Source organism: Galleria mellonella, unplaced genomic scaffold (assembly GCF_026898425.1).
Source record: "Galleria mellonella isolate WM207_F2 unplaced genomic scaffold, CSIRO_AGI_GalMel_v1 utg718, whole genome shotgun sequence".
Lineage (NCBI taxonomy): Eukaryota > Metazoa > Arthropoda > Insecta > Lepidoptera > Pyralidae > Galleria > Galleria mellonella.
In genome coordinates, this window is record NW_026442143.1 from 942,210 (window position 1) to 965,481 (window position 23,272).

The 23,272-nt window shown below is 30.8% G+C and overlaps 2 protein-coding genes across 3 annotated transcripts in view; both read right to left on the reverse strand.

Moving 5' to 3' along the window:
• Positions 1–23,272, reverse strand: part of LOC116412897 (uncharacterized) — a 271,549-nt gene that overhangs the window by 47,338 nt on the left and 200,939 nt on the right. For both annotated transcript variants that reach the window (XM_031908805.2, XM_052900850.1), the window contains exon 2: positions 8,234–8,274. In XM_031908805.2, coding sequence (XP_031764665.2) covers positions 8,234–8,274 — 41 coding nt within the window. The remainder of the gene's footprint in view (positions 1–8,233; positions 8,275–23,272) is intronic.
• LOC128202030 (uncharacterized) lies at positions 3,015–4,957 on the reverse strand. The gene has a single exon (XM_052900851.1). The coding sequence runs from the start codon at positions 4,947–4,949 to the stop codon at positions 3,303–3,305; it is 1,647 nt and encodes a 548-aa protein (XP_052756811.1). The 5' UTR covers positions 4,950–4,957; the 3' UTR covers positions 3,015–3,302.

The window sequence follows — 23,272 nt, forward strand, 5'->3', positions numbered from 1 at the left end:
ATATAGCGCATGTTACTCGCTGATAATGTAGCTTTCTATAAATGAAAGAATTTTTAAAACAGTTATGTAAATTTTGAGTTTATTCATTAAAAATAAGTAAAATAAAGAGGAAACTCTTCATAACTTTTTTTATACGACTTAAAATGGCAAACAAGCTGACGGCCCACCTGATGGAAAGTGATAACCGTCGCCTATAGACATGAGCTGTACCATGGACATAACAGAGTATACTGTTTCGCCCATGATACGCATACGCATGGGGGGGCGTTGGCATTCCTGAGGACTCAGGTGTTATTTCTCTGTACCCAGTAAATTCACGCCATAACTTTAATAACTTTAGATATATAGTAACTAAATTAAAACCTTTTACAAATCACAAAAAAATTAAATAGAATTTTGTATTTTTTTTTAAATTGGAATTCAGCGTAAAAGGAAGAGACGAAACAATTTAATAGGTTTGTGAGAGCTTTGTCGTTTTTATGAAGAAAAGGGTAAGATTTTAACTAGGCAATGTTTGTATATAGAAGATTTGTAAGAAACAAAATATGTAATGAGTGTTAATATTAGTATTAAATACAAAACAAAAAATATGTTTTTGAATTTTTATTCTTACATTAATGTATATTTGTTCTGGTATCATGCAAAAATCATGTCTGGTATCATACTGGATGTGATTTTCACACTTGTGTTCCTAAAGGTCGAACTCAAAATTTTGTGTATATTTTATATTAATAAACCATCCTGAAGTGATCATTTAATAAGTTTCCCTTCTTTCTTCCTTTTTTTTTTTCTTTTTTATACAACTTTGAATGACAAACAAGCTGACGGCGCATCTAATGGTAACCGTCGCCTATAGACAAAACAAAACAAAACAAAGTTGCTTTACGGTGTAATTTTTAATTCAAAAGCTATTTTATAATAAAATATTAAAAGTAACCCTACTATATTTTTTTTTAAATTAAAATGTATTTATTGGAACCATAAAAAATTACAATTGTAGGGTAGTGTACGATAACAGCCACATTAGTTAAAAATAACTGTGTCGTGGCTGAAATTTAAATTAAAAACTTTATAGTACCGTGTTACGACCTATAGAAGTAAATGACTCTTATCGTAGTAGTCCTTCAAATTAGAATAAATTCCCTTGAATAAAAAAAATATTCATTTTTTACATAACTGAGGTGCAAATAAGCATACGATCCGCCTAATGATAAGTGATAGCGACAATACTAGGAGCATTACGCGCGGGTTGCCGATTCTGAAGAAACCTCTTTACCCCTTTTTTTGAAGAACCACATGCTATAGTCTCTTGGAAAAATTTAAACTGAATAGATATGTAGATGATTGTAAAATTACGTTTATTATGTTCTTAAATCAAATTTTATTTTTAAATAGCCATTAGCTTGAATTTTTTTAAATTTTTTATTACATTGCTCAACTGAAAGTTAACGTAGAATTAGACTCTGCACACCTCTTATATAAAGCATAAAAGGTTCTCGTGAAATAATTAAAATAACGAAGAATAATGATTATCTTCTGGGGAAAATGAATGCATGCCTAAAAGCTTCGGTCGTCAACGGTCTTTTACTTTGTGTGGTTTAAGTTAGGGACTTCTGCTCATACCTGTATTTTATAGTAATTTCATTTATATAATAATTCTATTATAATTATATAATTATAAATATGGTATTTTTCGGTCTCACATAAACGGAATATACAATTAAAATTGTATTCCACAAAAAATCGACAAATTGTGGCAAAATTTAGTTAATTTATTTTAAAAAATAAATTACTGAACGTATTTTGATAAAATGTCTATAGGACTAATATTATATAAGTACATATTTTCAGATAAAAAAATATGCTAAATCATATATAACTGACGAAGTTATGACGTGACAAACATAAAATACAACAGAATAGAATCGAGATCATCTTTCTTTTTGAAGTCGGTTGAAAATGAAATAATTTTCATTAAATACAGTGAATTTTTATAGTGTTTATTAAAGGAAAATAAAGTACATTAACAGTAATTTGATAATAAATTAATGTAATAATTTCTTGTAAATTCCTTATTTTATATAGAAAAATATTTATAAGATTTTTAAACGACTTCAAAAGGAAAAAAAAACTTCTTAATTCGAATAAGTGTATGTTACGCGATGTCTTCTCCAATTTCTTTATATTTTTCTATTTATTGATAATTAATATGATTAACTTCCAGCTTGATACTATTTTTTATTCTCGATTTAAATTAAAATTATTTGCCTGAATAAAATCGCTTCTCGTTCATAACTTGGACGTTCCTCAACGACGGACACCTTGAGTTCTGAAATAAAGGGTTTCACGAGTCTACGAGTCTTTACGCCTCGGATGGAATTTCATTAAAAGAAAATCGCGTTGCAGATGGTTCACAGTAATGCCTTGGGCAAGAAAAGAAAACATCTGTAGCTAGTAAAATTTATAGTCCAATTATTTCTATGTCCGTTTTTATGACAACGTCATTTTTCATTTAGAGACAAAATTTAAAAAAAGAACGTGCCATTTTTAAAAACATCTTCATGCAGCGCCTGAGTTTACTAGTTTGGTATGTTCGATTGTTTTCTATTATCAATAGAGGATGCTATATGTACAAAATTATTGAATAGTATAATTTGTAACAAATTTAGACACACTATACAGCTTTCTATTCCTAAATTAAGCATAGTTCTTTAAAGGACGATAATGGAATGCTAACCACGCTTACACTAACGGTATACGATGTAATGGGAGGGGGGGGGGGGGGGTGATGATAATGAAAAAGGAGGTCAGTCAGCCTATCGTGAATACACCTGGAATTCAGCACGATGGTTTCCAGGGGTGACCATGTGACAGGATATATTGCCTATAATGGAACTGGTATTAGATATATAGATAAAGGAAACAAAAAAAATATCACTATATATTCTCTTTTACCCAAAGATTGACTGTAAGAGATTGCCCTAGCAGTAAGACCACCTTCTGTATATGAAGGGTCCACTGCAATAATGATGAATGTCCTTTGTCTTTTGTTTTAAGATAATTGAGTTTTAAATTTTTAAACGGTATAAAAAAACTCAAACATAAAGATAATTAAATTTTGTTTATTACAATTAAATAACATGTATCATAGCATTATTTCTTTGGAAAATAATCATTCTTAGAGTATTATAAACTAATTAAAAATAATGTAATCAAAAGTAAGTCTTTAAAAATCAGAACTATAATGATCACTGTCCACACTGCGTTGACAGTCAATAATGATAGGTACCCAAATGACTGTTTTAATTGCCTTCTGATTCTTTAATATTTGCAGCATGAGGAAGTTCATCGTAATAACGTCTCGTTTCAGGCCTACAGAACTTTTTTAGGAACTGCAGGTCGTTATATTTTGCTGTTGATATAGGCAGCTTGTCTTTATAAGCCAAACCAGGTAATTTGAATTCGCCCTCATTAACTGCCTTCATAGACCGAAAAGAAGCTGGTGTATTGACCACACTAGATTCCCATGGACTATTATTGAAATTTCTGTGAAACATGAGCCGTGGGTGTTCCTTCTGGACTCGAAATTCACGCACCGGTCGTATGGGAAAAGGACAAGTTTTTTTGTAAAACGGTTTCAGAAATGCAGTCCAGCCCTTAAATGCATCTTGTGAACATTCGATAATATCGAAAGGTTTCGGTTTCTGTCGAGCTCCACGCATATGTTCGGCCCATTCTTCAGGAAGTTCAATTCTAGCCTTTTGATTGATATAGGCCATGTTACGATCACACTCCATGTATGAGTGACCCCTTATGGGAAATATAACTGTGACTAATTCTAATCGGTTGCAGCAGTGAACTATGTAGTGTAGCAGTCTAAAGATGGTATAATTTTTATTTTGACCACCACACGAGTCACAGAAAATTATAAGAGACTTGACCTGTAACTCCATTTTATTAAATATGAAATGAAACAGATGAGAGGCTACATCGTCTGATCCTTTTTTTCCAATACTCTCATCGTAAGCGAAAAAATAAGATGAAGAATCAGCAAGCACATGAATATTAAACATAAAATAACTCAGCTGCCTTTTATAATATACATCGTTTGTAGTTATATTCGGTACAGAAAGATTTTTTGAAAAATCCATTGCAATCGCTACTGTTGTAACATCTTGCCTAGCTGTCAAACGAGCTTTTCTTTTTTTATCATAAAAGACTTCAGCTCTCTTTTTGTGTGCTAAATTTTCTATTTCGAGTCTTCGAAGTTGAGACAAAATCTGTGATTTTTCTTGCCCATCAGGAAGAGGAGCAATCTTAATTTCAAGATGTTTTTTCTCAGCTTGAAATTCATCACAAGTCGAACATGTATCCACCCTGGGATAACCGAATGATATGTTGAAATTCTTATTGAAAAAGTTGCGATATGTTTCGTATGATACTCTGTTATTTGGATTGTTTTCATTATACATTTTGTGAATTTTAGACAAGTTCAACTCATCCGACAGATATATTTTTTGACTCTCACGTAAATTATAATGGCCTTTCTTGCCGTTAATAGTTTTCAGAGTGTCAATTTGCTTGTACATTAAATCAATAGTTTGTTTAGAAAGCTTTTTCTTAACATGTTTCCCTCGTTTATCTTTTTGGACAACGCCATACTCAGTCAGTGATTTCTGAAGAAATTGAAGTCTTCTTCCAGTGATACCATGTAAGGATATAAAAGCTTTTCTACACACCGGTAACTCGTAAGTATCATCCCCGATCATACGAATCTTGTAAGAGTATGACTTATTATGTAATTTCGCATTTTCTTCACCTACTCGTGGACGACGACGTCGTACATTAGATACGATTATAAGCCCACTTAAATAATTATCTTGATCGTACCTGTTCGCAAAACTATTAAATTGTCTTAATATTCTTGCTCTCTGCTCTTCATTTATCATTTTAAAACATTTAAAACGATTACACTTACAGTCATCACCATTTTCATGCCCTTGGAGTCGAAGTTTCTTTAAAACATCACTCATTCTTCCTGTCTGTTTTCTTTCTTTCGTATTTCTGATCATTTCGTTGTTCTCAATCATAATTTTAAGAAAGAAAGTATATAACTCCGTATAATATGACCTTGCAGAATGCCAGATGCACAAAGACTGACAAAACAATTGGCGGGAACGCCACTGATTTGACAGCAAGATGGCGGTCCGTGCGAGCAGATGGACATTTATCATTATTGCCGTGAATACCTGTGACGTTGAGCATTCTAGCCGTGTAGCCAAAATATTAAAAACATATTTATCTCGGGACTGCAAGCAATACTGCTAAGTTCGTAAAGAAGATTTAATAAGTACATTGTCAAGTAATCGAATGGCATTACTCGTTAAGATTTAAATATTTTTGGACCTTCATCATTATTGCAGTGGACCCTTCATATAATATATATATATATATATATATATATATATATATATATATATATATATATATATATACATATATATATATATATATATATATATGTATGTGTGTGTATATATATATATATATATATATATATATATATATATATATATATATATATATATATATATATATATATATATATATATATATGCAGTTATTGTCAATCCTAAAAAGAAAACTGTAAATTAGATTGTAAAACAATAAAAACTATAAATAATAAATTTTAAATGTGTATTTAGAGTGTGTGAGTGCGTGATGCCAGTGATGATTTATGGAATCAAAACATGGTCCTACACGATTGTCCGTATGCAAAAGCTTCAAGTTACTCAGCGTACGACGAAGAGGGCTATGCTCGAAGTCTCTGCGAGATAGAATCCGAAACGAGAATATCCGCAAAAGAACCAAAACAACCAACAAAGCACGAAGGATAAGCAAGCTGAAGTGGCAATGGGCTGGTCACATAGCTTGACGAACCTACAATCGAGGGGGAAGAAAGGTTCTTGAGTGGCGACCACATACGGGCAAACACAGTGTAGGACGACTCCCACTAGATGGAGTGATGACCTGAAATGCATTGCAGGGAGTCAGTGGATGCAGGTGGCTCAGGACCGTTCTTAATGGCAGTTTATAGGAGAGGCTTATGTCCAGCAGTGGACGGATAATGGCTGAAATGAATGAGTGAATATGTATTTAGAGCCATGTAATGTACCTAGTCTAAAGAACCAGCTCCGTAAGAGTATTAGAATTAAAAAACTTTTTCGAAGTAGCCAGAAACTTGTCAACTTACTTAGGCGAAGTGGCCAATTGGTTATTGGTTTTACGAGCTACGTACCTAACTAACTAGTTAGTAAAACCGATAACTACATAGAGAAGAAATTGTCTTAACTTAGTCTACAGAGGAGAAGCGTACATTCATTAACTGAACGAAAGTTAGTTTAAATGTGGCTTGAACTAATAAGTATAATGTACAGATATATCTTTAACGGGTGAAAATGGAATGGGGGTTACCTTTCAATTTTCACCCGTTAAAGATATAGCCTACACTGTCAGTATATATTGGCAAGGCACGAGTGAGAGATAACAGAAAACAAGACAGCCCATCGTGACGAATTCCAGAATTAACCGCGATGGATCCAGGAAGAGTACCCCCTGGAAACCATCGTGCTGAATTCCAGGTGTATTCATCACGATGAGCTAACTGACATGTTTTTTCATCCTCACTTATCCTCCCTCACTGGTGCCCCGCCGGTGTATACCGATAGCGCAGGCGGGCTTACCATTCCTTTATCATCCATAAAAAAAAAACATCTTTTTCACATCTCTTAAAGATATTTAAGAGGTGTGAAGAAGATGACCTTTTTATAATGGATGATATTTCCTATTTAACTAGTGACAAATGTGAATAAATGAAATAAATATGTTGTGTTTATTGTTAAATAATTTAGGTACTTTAAAATTTTTTAATACTTTTCTTTAATAATTAATTAACAACTAATCTTTTTTTTATTTTACTCAGTACTTGTTTATAATCATATTAATCATGCTGGAAAATTGGGTAGAGGATCACCACTCCTGCCCAATTTTACAACTTACACGATCTCAGATCGCGGTTTGTACGTACATAGATAGGTCAGGTCTTTTACGAGGTTATAACAACTTAGGTATAGTCGATACCTTGATAATTAGTGCACTTTAATTATAATAAATTATCAGTTGGTAAACTATATATAAACACAGGTACATAAGATGATTCTAGGTATTATTTAAAACTCGAAATAATAATTTTGGCCCGAAATATTTTTTTGATACAAGCTTACAACTTTGTTAATTGGAAAGAAAGGACCCTTCTTTTCTCTATAATTTGTTTCCCAACTTCGACTTCTAAATACTTGTGGACTCTGACCCTTTTGTATCGAAGTCAAGATTTCGGGCTAGTACTTAAAGCACATTTCGCCTGCCCTAGTAAAAGAGGATTATATGAGTATGTATATCCAATTTTGTTATCTATTAACTGTTAACAAAATCCAGAATAAAGGGATTAATAGCTATGGGGATACTAGTCTCCGTTGTTTACTTATCTATTTATTTACTTGTTAGCAATATACTCTATCAGGACGACCTCCACGAGGTTCCCCCTGGGAACCATAGTAGCCATAGTAACCATAGAACCAATTTTTGTCGAATTCGTCACAATGAGCCAACTAATCTGAATAAATTAACATTATCACTTGGTACTCCACTACCGTATAATAATAGCGCAACCGGGGTTACCATTTTATTATTTTTCACCATTAAAAAATTTGTTATACTGTAGGCAAAAAGGATTTTTGGTAATGGGAATATTAATATTTATTATTAGCAATATACCTGTCAGGGAGATCTCCATAGGGTCCCCTGGTTATGTTAATATATGGAGAGCTGACATTTTTTCATCATATCAAGGAATATTCAGTGATACCCCCATGGACGTATTTACCCCTAAACATATTCAAATCCTAAGCATATTTAAATGAAGATATTAAAAAAATGGAAAGAATATACATCTATAATATACATACAAAAAGAAAAGGTTTAATTGCTTGCTTGTTTATAATGGATAAACTCAAAAACTACTCAACTGATTTTAAAAATTCTTTTACCTAAGAAACATTATTAACAAATAATATGTGATTTATATTATTTTAAAAATTCGATCCGCCTGGACGAAGTTGGACCGGATCACTAGTAGAACATACATGGAATAATCCTTCCCAAGGTTTACGCTTACCTGAGTAGAAACTGACACGCCTTGGCCGCCCACGCCGCCACCTGAAAAAATGGTAAGAATGAATAATATTTTACCTTATATATATTCCTTATATCGATATTATATATGAGAGAGGTACCTACGTATATCGTTAGATATTCCATACATATTTAGATGCCTAATATATATTTTATTCTCATATTAGAAAATATTTACGTACTTATATTTTATATTTAGAGTAATAAGCTAAGGAAGTATAACTAAGAAAATATATATAGTATCATGTGGCCCCGACTTAGAATAGGCCACCCCTTTATTTCCCGTGGGTGTCATAAGAGGCAACTAAGGGAGCTTAATGGTCGAAGGATGGACAATTCGTTCGCGTTCGCGTTCCTCTCAAAACATCACCAAAGATTAACGCTTGCCAATCATGGCTAATAACTGGAAAATACTCCCAATAGAAGAAGGCTTATGTTCAGCAGTAGACAGTTAACGGCTGATATGATGATGATGATGATAAAGAAATAGTACATTACTTCAGCGGCCAGCAACTGAGGCATTGATGGACGAACGTGCAAATGTAGGCCGAGGCGTAGCCGAGGCACACATACGTGAGTCCATCAATGCCTAATTGTGGCCAAGGCTTGTATAGTACTTTTCTCAAACAATACGCGGCAATCAAAAACACAATTTTACTTTTTAAGTTCAATAATGAATAACGAACAATAATAATTTTTCACGCGCCATAATATTCCTTTGTTTTTTTTTTTTCAATAAACAGCTTTCTATTTGCAAGCCAGTTCCAAATTTAAATAAAACCTTTTATTAGTTACCTTTTTGGTAACCATGTTTCGAAGTAAAAGGTCATTCCATTTTTAAATTACAGGACAGATATGAGTTTACATAGTAATTTATCTGGCCGCAAAACACGACAGATATGGATTTTCATACAACTTTTGCTGGTCGCAGCCCGCATGTATCTGGCCAGTACGGCAATTTTGATTTATTTCTAAGAAGATTGTCAAAATAATGCTCACATTTCCAAGCATGTTTGAGAAAATATTATTTTATGTCTAGACAGGAACAGGAAGGAAGATCCATTACTTTGGATGCCATTTTTTAAACCTACAGGTTTCATATATTCTTATGTTGATTCATGATTCGTAATTATATTTTAATTGTATCGAGCGATATATGGAAGAATCTATTTAGCATTAAGTCCATTTTGTACGCATACCTTGTATTAAAGAAAAATAAATATATTTTTTTATCTTTACTTAACTCCTACCCGAAACATATCCTTTTTCTTACAAAAATGATTTAAAATAGATCGCTTTTGGCTATAAGACCGCCCATTGTGCTTCTTCTATATTATTATTCTATATAATTAGTTAAATTAAGATATTATTTGGGGTCTTGAAAAGACGCGTGTGAAAGCAGTTATTAAGCCAACATAGCGGGACCAAGCAATGACTTAGGTTCACCTAGCACACCAGTGGATCCTATTCATGGATTGTACACCGAAACTTTCTTCTACAGGCATTTGCTGCACCATCACATGTCGAGCTATTATATAAAAAGATGTCAACATAATTTATTTATAGTATAAGTTATAACTTCGGTTGCCAATCCACCTGCAAAGCGTGGCAACTACTGGCAAAACCCCCTAAGGGGGAGGTTTATTTATGTTCAGCAGTGCACAGTTAAATGCTGATATAATAATGACGATGATAAGAACCTACATGGATTAGGAGAAATAAGTGTCCTACATATCAATCCAGAATTTATGATACGTCTGTGTCAACATTCATTTAACTCCACATAATCGAATAAATATGATGGAGTAACAGATGACAAATATCTTAATACAAACTGCTATTTATTTCCATTAATTCGTCGGTTAATTTTCAACCTGTTAAATTTTTTATTCCCTAATGTGTAATACAGCTTTTTAAAATAATACCAAAAATGTGTTAATTTTTTTAAAAATTTTCTGCCAGTAATTCTGTAATGGTGAATTAGTTTGTTGATGATCAACAAATTAATTCATCTATGAGACGACAGTGATTGTAATTCGAAATTTTATTGATAAAAGCTTAAACTAAAATTGTATTGAAATTTATTCGCTGTCTAATGCGATTACTTATGACTAAGTCCGTATTTGTTTATGGATTCGTTGCATCATAATTGTTATGCTGCAGAAGGCTTGTTGAGCCGTTTCTGTGTTACCGTTAGATACGTCGTTAAAGCTAGGCTTTGAGCGGCTTTAAAACAGAGAGTCTGTGTGGCTGATAAGTACCGGGCCAATGCCATAAATGGAAGCCCCTTTTAGAAGTGAATATCGGAAGCAACGAAGGAAATACTGTGAGATATAAAACAAGTCATAGTCTTTGAGTAAATGCAAAAATATAAGTGTTTAAATGACTACTCCGAAAAAAGCCGTTCTAAATTTAAAATTTAGTTTTTTTTTTCAAATCAGATAAGTTGATCTCACTGCTGACCTTATAGAAAGTTTTGATCATTGTCTACAGACATGAAAAGCTCTGGTTTTCCCATAGGGTTTACCTCGTATCATAATAAAGACTGGACAAACTATAATGGTCCAAATTGAATAACATATCATATTATATCTACCAAAACACAGCAGTCGTAAAACGTCATACAAACTGTAGGAGTTTTATATATTATTCTGCGTGTTGTAGCATGGTGCGAGTGATAACTGACATTTTGTCTTTTTACCATTTAAAAAATTATATTCAGTAAGATTTTTGGAGTAAAATAAATAGAATATTCATAGGATAATTACTTCTTTCTTAAAAAGATTAAAATGATATTACCTTTCTACCATCATTATGTTCACTTATTTCTAATTTGTATACATTTAATATATGTATTTTTGGGTTTGTTATATATAATTTTTCTGTTAGTATATTTATATATTCTACACATTTTTTAATATCAGTTTTCAATACTCTCTTGCATTATTAATGCCCACGCAAGTTTTCATATGCCACTGTGTTGGGTTAGCTGGAACAGCTAAATTCTTGCTCATATTACTTTTAATATTTATTGTATTTTACTATATTTTTAAGTACAATAAAAAATATTATATTAATATATAATGGATTCTTCCCCACAATTAAGGCATTGGATGTTTCGTTTTAGAGATTTTTTTATAAATTTACTGTCACATATATATATTGCAAAATCAATATTTAATGTACTCGTTATTAGGTCTGTACAACGCAATTGATATTGTAACTATGTAATTAATATGTATCATGTAATCCTAGTAGTTATCAAATATCTACAAAAATATATAGAATAGGTGTTGTCATATATATTTTATATTTCTATATGTATATATTTCCACTTTCATTTTACAACAATGCCCACATATTTCTTTAGCAAATAGATACATAGGCAAAGGGCAGTTCCTTCAATTTACCTTTGGTCCTATCCAACGCATTGTTTGTAAGAAATGCGCCTTCGGGGACGTAGACAATAGGGAGAAAGGTCCATAAAGCGCAGTACGAAGTGAAATGACTACACTAAACTTGGTCAAAGGGAGTGAAAGTTTTTCTACATCGTTAAGTGACTAATAAACAGTAACAAAGTATTTTGTATTTATAGTAAACTTCGATAAAAAAAAGCAATAGTTTTGTAAATGTCATAATGAAAACGGTACTGAAACTTGTCAATATAAAGAATAAAAATAGATCTTATTTAACATTTGCAGTAAATTACAAGTAAAAATATAATTTAAAATAGGAAACACATATTTCAATATTTATTGTATAATTGACAAAATGTAGAAACAAGTTGAATTTAAATCCAGTTTAAACTGTACCATACAATATTTAGCAATTAATAAATTACAAAATGTGTATATCAATAAACTTTTAATGAAGTTATTTAAACATTTTTGAATAGTATTTTTTATGATTATTTATTCTTTACAACTGAAATGCCGAATTCAGAAAACTGTTTCAGCTGAGAAGAAAATGAGACATGAAACTGTGCTATTGGTCTTATCAAACAAAAGTTGGATTACAAACTCGACAAATAAAATATACGTGAGTAAATCCCATTACTGTTACAATTAAAACACAATGCGCATTTACAAAACTTTTGAGATTAAACTCGGAAAAACAAACGTCTTACACCCACTGTCTATGTGGGTGTAAGAAGTTTGTTAACTTATTTGTGTATAAAACAGAAATGATAAAATATCATAACAATAGACAGACAAAACAGCGTGGGTGAACGTAATATTAAAAGGATTTATAAATTAAATTCTCAGTTTAGAATCTAATCTATTGGTTAGGAGTTTACTTTGGAGTATAGAAAGAAAATTAATACATCTCACAGAAGTATTTCAACAAGTGCAATTTCTGTCTACGAGTAATTTCGGGGAACGTTTTTGGTTTCGAGCCTAGAGAAAAGATATAATCTCCCAAAAGCATTTTATAATACGTTTCCTTCTATATATTGGGGATATCGACTTTTCTGGGATATAACTGACCACTGCTAGATATAAGCTTTCCCTATATCTACCAGTGGTCAGTTAACGGTTGATACAATATAATATGAGCTATATATTATTTTCAAAAATTCTCTCTACCCTTACGAAGCCAGATTGTATCAATAATTATGTATATTTTGGTTCTTTTTCATTTATTCTACACATAAAACATACATATAGATAAAAAACATAAATACAAACTAATATATAAATTTATAAAGGATTAATTTTTGTTATTAACGAAATAGGAGAAAAATCTTCGAAGATTTTTCAGGTTAATAATTTCTAAAAAACTATGCCGTACAAATAAAAATGAATTGTTAGACATGAATAACAAAATTCGAAATCCTTATAAATGTGTAATATTTGTTTGATTATCTTTACTGTATTAGCTTATATTTGAATTCCATGGAACTTTTCAAGAAGCCGTAGGACGTTTTCGCAATAAAGAAGTTTTAAGGAAAGAATATTTCATTTTTGAAGGACCTCCCCACAGATCAAACGTTCGAATGGGAAAAAAGGGAACAGAAAAACGGAAAAAGTAAAAATAAGCGGTGACTTGAATACAAAATTGAATACCGGAAACATTTTGGAATAAAGTAAATAACTTACTCATTCAATTTTACAGTTTAAAAAGGAACAAATATTTGCCGAATAAAAAGATTTAAATTATAAAACATCTACGAAAATAAAATACTGTCTTAGATATATTCTTCCAGAGGGAGACTTTGTACAAAAGTCGTTTGCTTGGGTACCTCTGTCCCATTCGTGTTTCAACCGTAAAGCAGTTGTGTTTGCATGGCTGTGTTTCAGTTTGAAAAGTGGGATATGGCGTGAATTTACAGGGTACAGAGATATAACAACTAAGTTGCATGGGGGGTATCATGGGCGAAACAGTATACTCTGTTATGTCCATGAAACTGCTCATGTCTATAGGCGACGGTTACCATTTTCCATCATTATTAATTTATCAATAATGATGGAAAATGGTATTATTTAAAATTAAATTTATTAATGATTAATTTATTAATACTCTATATATTGTATTATATATGTATGTATACGCGCAACAGGAATTTTATGAGTCGTTTCCGACAATTGTTTCAACTTCATCTGGACTTCTTCTTTAAGGGGTGTATGACGATTTGCGTCACAGCCTTTCGTCTCGCATTGCAGGCCGCAGCTCGTTTCAGGTGGGGGTAGGGGCAAATAGATAAATGAACATAAATTTTAAAAATAATATTGGTAATATCGTCGGACGTGAAAGTAATTTTGTTTTAACCCGCATGGTGCTATAATGACATAACCAATCGTCATAGAATTTAAAATAATATATTTATATTACATTATATTTTTATTCTATATACTCATATATTTATAGAATATGATCTTAACATATCGTAGTCCCTAATCGGATTACTCATCTTGATCACCGTATCGCGCTTCATAACTGGGTGTAGATTTATGCAAATATACACCTAATATGCAAATATGTTATTTTAACGTTGATCGTCCTTATATAGAGAGTTCTCATAGAATAATTAATTAGTCTGTAAATTAAACAAAGTATAATTACGTAGAAACACATTTCGTTTCTATCTATTCGTTAATTACGGAGAATAAAAACAGTTTTAATTTATTAAAATAATACTACATTCTCAGCCTCGTGTAGTATAATAGCCATAATTTAAATACCTTAATTTCATATTCACGCTTGATTGGTGTAATGAGGCAGTTGCAGAAACATGTCACCATGTAAGTATGCATATTTCCAACTTATAAGTATATTATGTTAAGTCTATGGATGCCCCCAAAATGTCGCAAGAGGTCATTAAGAGAATAAAGGCCCATAACGACTGTACGAAAGCAAGAAATTTTGAAATAAATTCAACCAAGCCACTAAGTCTCTGTGATAATAACAGCCTAAATCTATCTCTAAACGGAATATCCATTTCCAGCGATATAATGTTAGCAGTTTGTTGCGACTTGTTTAATTTTATTATATACAAGAATAAATGTAAGAATAACAAACAAGTTAACAGTGTACTGAATGAAAAATGGTAACCGCCATCTATAGACATAAACAGTACCATGAGCATCACACATAGTGTACTGTAAAGTCCATGATACTTCTTAAATGTTGTCGTTGGAAATGGCGTGCGTCATAAGTCATAATTCCTATAAACCATGACGTTTTGCCTCAGTACTCTACACTTACACTGCCATATTTTTTTATACAACTTAGAATGGCAAACAAGCTGACGGTCCACCTGATGGAAAGTGGTAACCGTCACCTATAAACATGAGCAGTACCATGGACATAACAGAGTATACTGTTTCGCCCATGATACCCCCCATGCGTTGCCATTCCTGAGGACTCAGATATTATCCGATTCTTCAAACTAAAACATAGAAGACATTTACTGTTGCTTTACGGCAAAATAGTGATTCATTAGAAAGTTCTTTCATAATAAGATAAAATACGAGTATATTTAGGCTGTAACCCCTAACCTATCGGTTCGTAATATAGTTAATGCTTACATGACGTGACTGACAGAAGCGTGTATAGTTTACTAAAACTACACCTTATAGGAACGTATATAGATATATATATATATATATATATATATATATATATATACGTATACTGTTTTCATATATCTTACTAATAAAATAAAATTGTAACTGGATGATGTTTATACATGCAGGATATTTAAAAAAAATTATGTAAGGTACGTTAAAAGAAATAGAAGCTAAAACGAATACATTTTCGAAAATTGGTTGTATATTTATTCTGACATTACGCAAATACTACAGTACCGAATTGAATGCAGTTTCCATTATTGTGCTTCTGAGGATCTTACTCAAAAACTGATGTACGTTTTATTTTGATACGTCTTCTAGAAGTGGTATTTTTGATTGGTTTTCCTATTTCTAAAATCAACGCGTACGAAGTAACGAGCGAAAAGCTAGAGCTACTACTATTATACTACTATATATACTTGTAATACTATGTATACTATATATATAGTATATATGTATTTTTGTACTAAAAAGATTAAAAATATTTAGATTTAAAATATTTATGATTTGTTCTCCTGTCTTGTTTCATCAAGAAGTCACAACTCAAATAATAAATTATATAAATATTTCGTTGCAAACCAGAAATTTCGAGGTACAAGATGTACTTTTGTTAATTACGACAAAAGGCTCAATTTCTGGAAATGGCTTCAGGGATTTCCTTAAAGTATATTTGAATAAATATAATTTTAAAAGTTTGGTTTGTGATAAAGGCTTAAAAGTGTGTGTACTCAAAATGTGTATATATTACATGTGATATACACGAAATATGTACATAAAAGACCGACTTCAATTATACTGCAGCGTTCAAAGAGCTTACGTTCCAATCCATGCATATTTCATTCAATCATCTGTCATTCCGTTTCACATCAATATCCCACATTACCTTATTTAAATATTTCCCAAAATATCTGCACAGCAATCTTTAAAAAGGATTTTCTAGTAACTGTTATCCAGTGTATATTTACTTGCAGCGTCCTTTACTTTTCCTCTAACTAAACCAGATTGTGTAGTAGCACTTTACTCTGATTGCATTAGAATATGGCTGCGTACGAACCTTCCTTGTCTTAAACAGTTACCTCCATCGTTTTTTTTTGTATTTGGAGAGAAACATTGTTAAAATATTTGATACACATGAATTTTTTGAATATTTTTGTACAAATTTGACATTATGTGGTAAAAAGTTTTAATTTTGTATTTTTTTAAATAAATTAACTAAACATAAAACCACATGAGTTCTTAGGCAATATTTTTTTTTTTATATAGAAATAAGAACCGATTGTAAATATATTAACAAATATATCGAGGGGTAGTCTTTGTCTATTTAGGTTTTTAGTCTAAGCCTCTGGTATACTTTTTATATCTAAATTACTATTAAGCAACTATATTATTAAGCAACATCAAGGTTCGTACTGAAAAATAGCTCAAGTGCTACAGGAACATGCTGAGCACGGACCTATTTCATAGAACATAGCAACAAATACACACACACGAGTACACATTTGCACATATCTCTATATTTTTAAACTTAGGTCTTCAATTGAACTAAAAACGGTAAAAGTTTTTTTTATTTTTATACTATTGTTTTCTTTTTTGTTCATTTTTTCCTTGTTTTATATGCTTCTATGTAGTCGCAAGATTCTTGAAATAAATTATTTCTTTCTTTTTATTTTCTTCTTTAAATACACATTTATAAAACATTAAACATATCTGCCGAGAAAATGATGATAAATTTAAAGAGAAATACAAATTTGAGGAAATTTCTGTTTAGTACGGCTACCATTAAAGACACTCCTTGTATTTGCGATGGTAATAACCCTTAATCTCCAAAAAAAAAACAATAAATAACGCTTTAAGTATAAAATATATTTACAATTCTGGAGACAGTGTTGATAAAATAGAGCTTTTTTGATTCACCACACCAAAAATTACTCAAATAAATGTAAGGACAAACATACTATAAAATAGTTTGCATACTAACTTTAGTCTGAAGCTAATGATATTATCAAATATTTCATGAGGACAATATCCCAAATGATCCCAGCTCTCGACATAAAATAAACTTCATGCTTAATGTTTTATGAAATTCAAATAAAGCCACTGTCACATTTAAAGTTCCCTTCATATAGAAGTTTAGAATTGGAATTTTATAACTTAACAGCTGGCAGTTCACTGAAACTTAGATTCTGCATAGATTAAAGTTCCTTTGAATTGGAAACTAGGCTTAAACCTTTAAGCTCAGTTCGAAGTGCTTTAGTAATGTAGTCGAGTAGGCACTGTAATTTTTTTTTTAAATATTGTTATTCAAACGTGACTGCTTGCTAGGTTACTGAATTAGAATAATAGCAGATTTAATGAACACAGGATTAACAATATAGGAGTAAACTTTATCAGTTACAAAAAGAATTACTAAAATCAGTACAATATACATAAAAATTGTGTAATAAATACAAAATACAGACGAATTAAGAATTAATTATTTTAGATATTGCTCAGAAACACTCTCAGAAGTTTTTCAACCACTTTCAAAAAGAAGGAGGTTCTTGATTATGTTGTATTTTTTTTTAGTTTTTTACCTCATAATTTCGTCAATTTTAAACCGATTTGAAAAATTCGTTTTTTATTTTAAAGGATATACTTATAAATTGAGCCCATAGAAATTTTATCAAAATCAGTTCTATAGTTTAGTTTTTAAATTAATATAACTGGTTTTCTACAATTAACGCAGTATAATAATTTTAAGTTTTTTCTACATTCATTTTATATTCATCTTTAATGCAGTCCGTGGTCGAGTAATAATGACATGACCAAATTCTTGGTAAATTGTATAGTTAAGAAAGGACCGCAAGTCCTTAATTTATGTCAAAAAACTATATATTATATTTGAAATATTTTTTTAATACTTTAAAAAAATATTTCAAATATAATATAAATTATGAAAAAGGTCAGCTCGCCATGTTGCCAGCGACAATATGGACAAATATATTCTGTAATATGTGCTCTAAAAAAACATTACATTAATTCATACTTTACCACTCCCGTAAATGTGCATTTGTTTTAAAGGTTTTTTGTCATCATTAATTCATTTGAAAAGGCATTGTTTCGCTGTGAAAGTTAAATATGGTGGTGAACAATGAGTGACCCAGTCCTCTTGGAAGGAAGCTATGTGTTTGTTAGGCAATTGCGGTTAGGGATCAGAGGGTTTAATCGTAGGATAGGTCGTTAAGTCAAGGTTAATGAATAGATAAACGGTCCCCTTTAATTAAACCCCATAATTCCTAATTTAAAAGACTGAGAAATTATTTTCTGTTTTCTTTATGCATATAAAGATAATAAGGAAAATGTGCAAAAAATATAAGGAAATATTACGAGAAAATTATGTCGCATTAGCAATTTTATATACTTTGAATCTTCATGTATCACTTGGACATTTCAGTTATATTATGCTACTATTGTAAACTCGTCATCGTCATACAACATCAACTATGAATCGAGTGGCTTTGGCAATTTGATTTTTTATTAATATAATTGGCAAGTATAACATAGATAAATATATATGGCACGTTAAATAATGGAGTGTATGTATTATAGATTTTTATTATTCTTTATCTATACTAGCATTATAGTTATTATAACATTACACGAGTAATAAAAGAGTTTGTTTACTTATTACCTCTAAACGCTCAAGAGATATACCACTGAAACCTGTGTCGAGTGTAAAAGCAAAAACTTGTATTATTATCTATATTATATATAATATGTTGTAAAGGGTAATAGGTTGTCATAGTAATTTACCTACGTAATCCTAACTTTACATGTATATGATATATTCTTTAGCAATATAAAGGTTGTAAGCCTCTTAGTAATACTCGTAAATAGAAATGAAGCACAAGTACTCACAGTTCATTTACTTTAGATATCATACTATTAAATATATATTTACTTATTTTACTTAGTATATAATATACATAACAAATAATATAAAATAAATACCCAACTTTTGTTAATCCATTAACACTTATTTAACTATAGCTTCTTTAGAATTTTCATCAACAATAACCGTGTTTGTGATATGATACATTTTATATAATGACCATGTGGTTTACTAATATTGTTCACTCTTGATACGCCAAGAAGCTCTGCTCCATTCAACGGTTGGACAAGATGTGGCTCCCCACCTACATAGGAATCTAAACGGCCGAATTCAAGTAAACAAGTCAGCGAAACCACGTGTTCTTACAATTTTATTACTTTTTATTCAAGTATCATGATAATAAATAATTATGAAATGAATTAAAATATAAATTAATGTTTTATACATACTACAAGAAAATTTTATTGCAAAATTCGGTATAATAATAATTTTAACATTTTATTATTTTTTAAAATAGTCAGTCTGATTTTTATTAATAAATGTAGGTACATATTTTGACACAAAATGTTTTAAAAAACTAATATAATTTCTAAAATTATCTAACAAGTGCGTACATTATACGCACTCACATGAGTGTCGCGTGAATTGCGTCATTTTGTAAAACTATTTTAATACGTTTGTGACAATCATCCCAGTCAATTTGAGGTGAACGGTGCAGTATGATAAGAAAGCATGAGTTTCACAGCTACCCAGTTAATTTATTATTATGATTTTACTTCTACTATTTTACCTTATTAAATATATATTTATTCAATGTGTAATTGGTTTCATTTAATGATTACACTTCAAAGGATTGTACATAAGTCAATTTAATAATTTTCTTCGGCGTACCAAAGTGTATTTAATGTTGGAAAATTAATTACGTCATTCATATTCTGTAACATTTAGGTAAGTAAAATCTAGTTTATTCTCTATTTATTATAACACAGCACTAACTGTACCCGCTAGATTTTAAGTTACTAGTTTTAACTCATGACATCGTCCGCCTGATCGAGATATATTAGATCGAAAATCAACTAAGAGAATAAAGTACTCAATGTCCTCCTCCGTTCTAAATAATATGTATATATTTTTAAATTTCATGACGATTGGTTGAACTTTAAAAACAAACAAACGTACTTTCGCATTCATAATATTAGTAAGAATATTTATTTAAGCTTTATTAATTTAAGAACTACCTATGTTATTTTATTATCTGTGTATTATAACACTATTTGGTTGCCTTGTATTTGTGTAGTCCATGAAGATGGTGCACTGGTGACTTGTAACACAGGTTCTTCAAAACCTACCGCAAGCACCAGTCTCTCACAAAATTGGTCTTCATATCAAATTGTACCTCAAGTTGTTACTTCATTCTACCTTTTGTGAAGAGAAAATAAACCATTCATTCATTCATTCATTATCTGTAACATTTGTAGTTATTATATTCTTATTATTTACTTAGTTAATAATTTTAGTTTTATTTATAATTGTACTAATGAATAGTTGGAATTTAAGTAATTAATAACTTTTAATAGAACTACCACTAACTTAAAGCCGAGAGACGGGCAGCAGCGTCCCTCTTAAAATAACACCAAAGCTTAACTGAGGTAATCAACCTATCCGCCGAGCGAGACACTGGAAAAAACGCCCTTACAGGAGAAGCCAATGTTCAGCAGTCGATAGGTAACGGCTGATGCGATTGGCGTAGGAATAGGAAACAAGGCCCTTGTTTCTTTGGAGAAAATATTTAATACAATCATTATATCGTTTTTAACATGTATAAAAGAAGAAACTGAGTGATTAATCATCATAAAATATAATTCAGACTGCTGGCTACAGAAACATGATATTTTTTTACAATTGCGCCTTACATAAGTGAAAGCATGTATGAAGGGATATTTCAATATATCCATGAGAATGGAATATTGTGTGCTCGTGCGAGCAGAGCCGTGGGATAGCTAGAATATTTATTAACTGCTCCAACGTGACCAGACATATTGTGTGACCGGGATAAAAAAGTAATCCATGTTCTTTTTCTTACCAAATACCAATTTGTGTTACGATTGCTTGAAATGTTATGACGTTAAAAAGGTGGTATATTTATGTATCAAATTTCATTCATACCTGTCCAGCAGTTTAAGCGAACTTGAGTTAAAAAGATCCAAAAATATTTATTATTTTTTAACATGTTGACCTTGATTTAAAACACTTATTTTTCGTGATTTCAAGTTCGATTTTCGCTCATTACAAACATTTTCGTTCGTAAATTTTGGTCTGGATGGTTTCTATATCTATAATATAATAAGCAAGTATGTCTATCTATTTCATTGTACCTAAAGTATAATTTTTTTATGCAACTTAAAATGGTAAATAAGCTGATGGCCCATCTGATGGAAAGTGATAACCGTCGCCTATAGACATAAACAGTACCGTGGACATATCAGAATATACTGCAATAAATTCGTTTGGGACTTAACGAAGATTAACTTCAAGACCTAGATTGCCTTTCTACTAAGTAAAAAGTTTACAGTATTCAGATTAATTTAAACTTTAACAAGTCCAAATTTTGGTCTAATAGAATAAGTTTGATAGTTAAGCGCGTGGGACTTACATTTATGTGGGTGTGTACTAGGATGAGGAAAATTGGGCAGTTTTATGACAACATAACGTAAATAACTTGTGTAGGTTGTTAATGTAATTATTAAGGCCCACGCAAACGACTCATCAGTCTTGTACTTGTACAACGAAAATACGCATATATGTATGCATGTAAATTAGTATGCAATTTTATGACTGAGCAAATTTTATTTGTACACAAAATGTATGTACAATGTATCAATACTAGTTTTACAGATTATCTAGATACAATTTTATTATATTAAGTAAGATTTATTTCTTGTCTCTTGCAAACCATAAATAATGCAATACGATTGTCTAAAAGTATGTATATATATACATACTTTTTAAATAATTAAAAATTTAAATATACTACATGAAATAATTAAATATAAAAGTTATTTTTCGGGAAGATAGATAATGGGTGGACCTTCTGGGAAACTCTACATTTATACTTTGTATCGAAACCTGTCGCATGTATAAACAAAAAAAAAAACTGGTTACAATGAATTATATATAGCGTAACTAACTTACGTTTGTATGGGGAAAAGGGATTATTAGTAATAGGCTCGAATAGCCATTATGTTAATAATGTCATCTTATTATGTTGACTTCCACCTGATTCTCCCTGAAAGTCATCCCAGTTAATTCTTTTTAAATTCGTCACGATGGGCCAATAGACCTGCTTTCACACTCACCTATCATCTATCATTGATGCCTCGTCAGTGTATACCGATAGTGGCGTTACCACTTCATCTATAGCCAATGAAAGAAAAATAAATTTGTATATAATACATTTTATTTTTGGCGTATTTGTCGTTTCTTACAACTCAAACAAACTTCATACGAATGTTATTTTCAAAGTATTTAAAATTATTACTGTCAAAGTGAATAGGGTATTCACTTAAAATATTTTATTAACGATCTTGGTTATATAAAATCGCAATTATTTAAAAAAAAAAAATGAGTTCGTAGTTAACAAAAATATCGTGTAATATATACACAAAACAATACGAACGAATTGATAATCTTTTCCTTCTTAACCGACTCGACTCAACAATTCGGTTATATTCTTTTTTATGTTCGTTACTTCATAACTCCGTCATCCATAAACCGATTTAGGAAATTCTGTTATATTCTCACAGATCGGTCTCTTAGAAATCTTATCAAAATTTGTTCCGTAGTTTAGTTTTTAAATCAAACTAGTTTTGCAATAATTGACTTTAGTATTTTTTTTTTTGTAAAACACAGTCTTGGTATTATTTATATAGTTTAGAGTACTAAAAAAGCTAACGGCATAGACTGATAAAGTCACCTATATATATATATATATATATATATATATATATATATATATATATATATATATATATATATATATATATTGTGACCCTTTGGAAGTCGCTTAAATAATTTTTCATCA

Coding starts and splice junctions, on each gene's coding strand:
- LOC128202030 (XM_052900851.1), bottom strand. CDS start 4,949: ATGATAAATGAAGAGCAGAGAGCAAGAATATTAAGACAATTTAATAGT.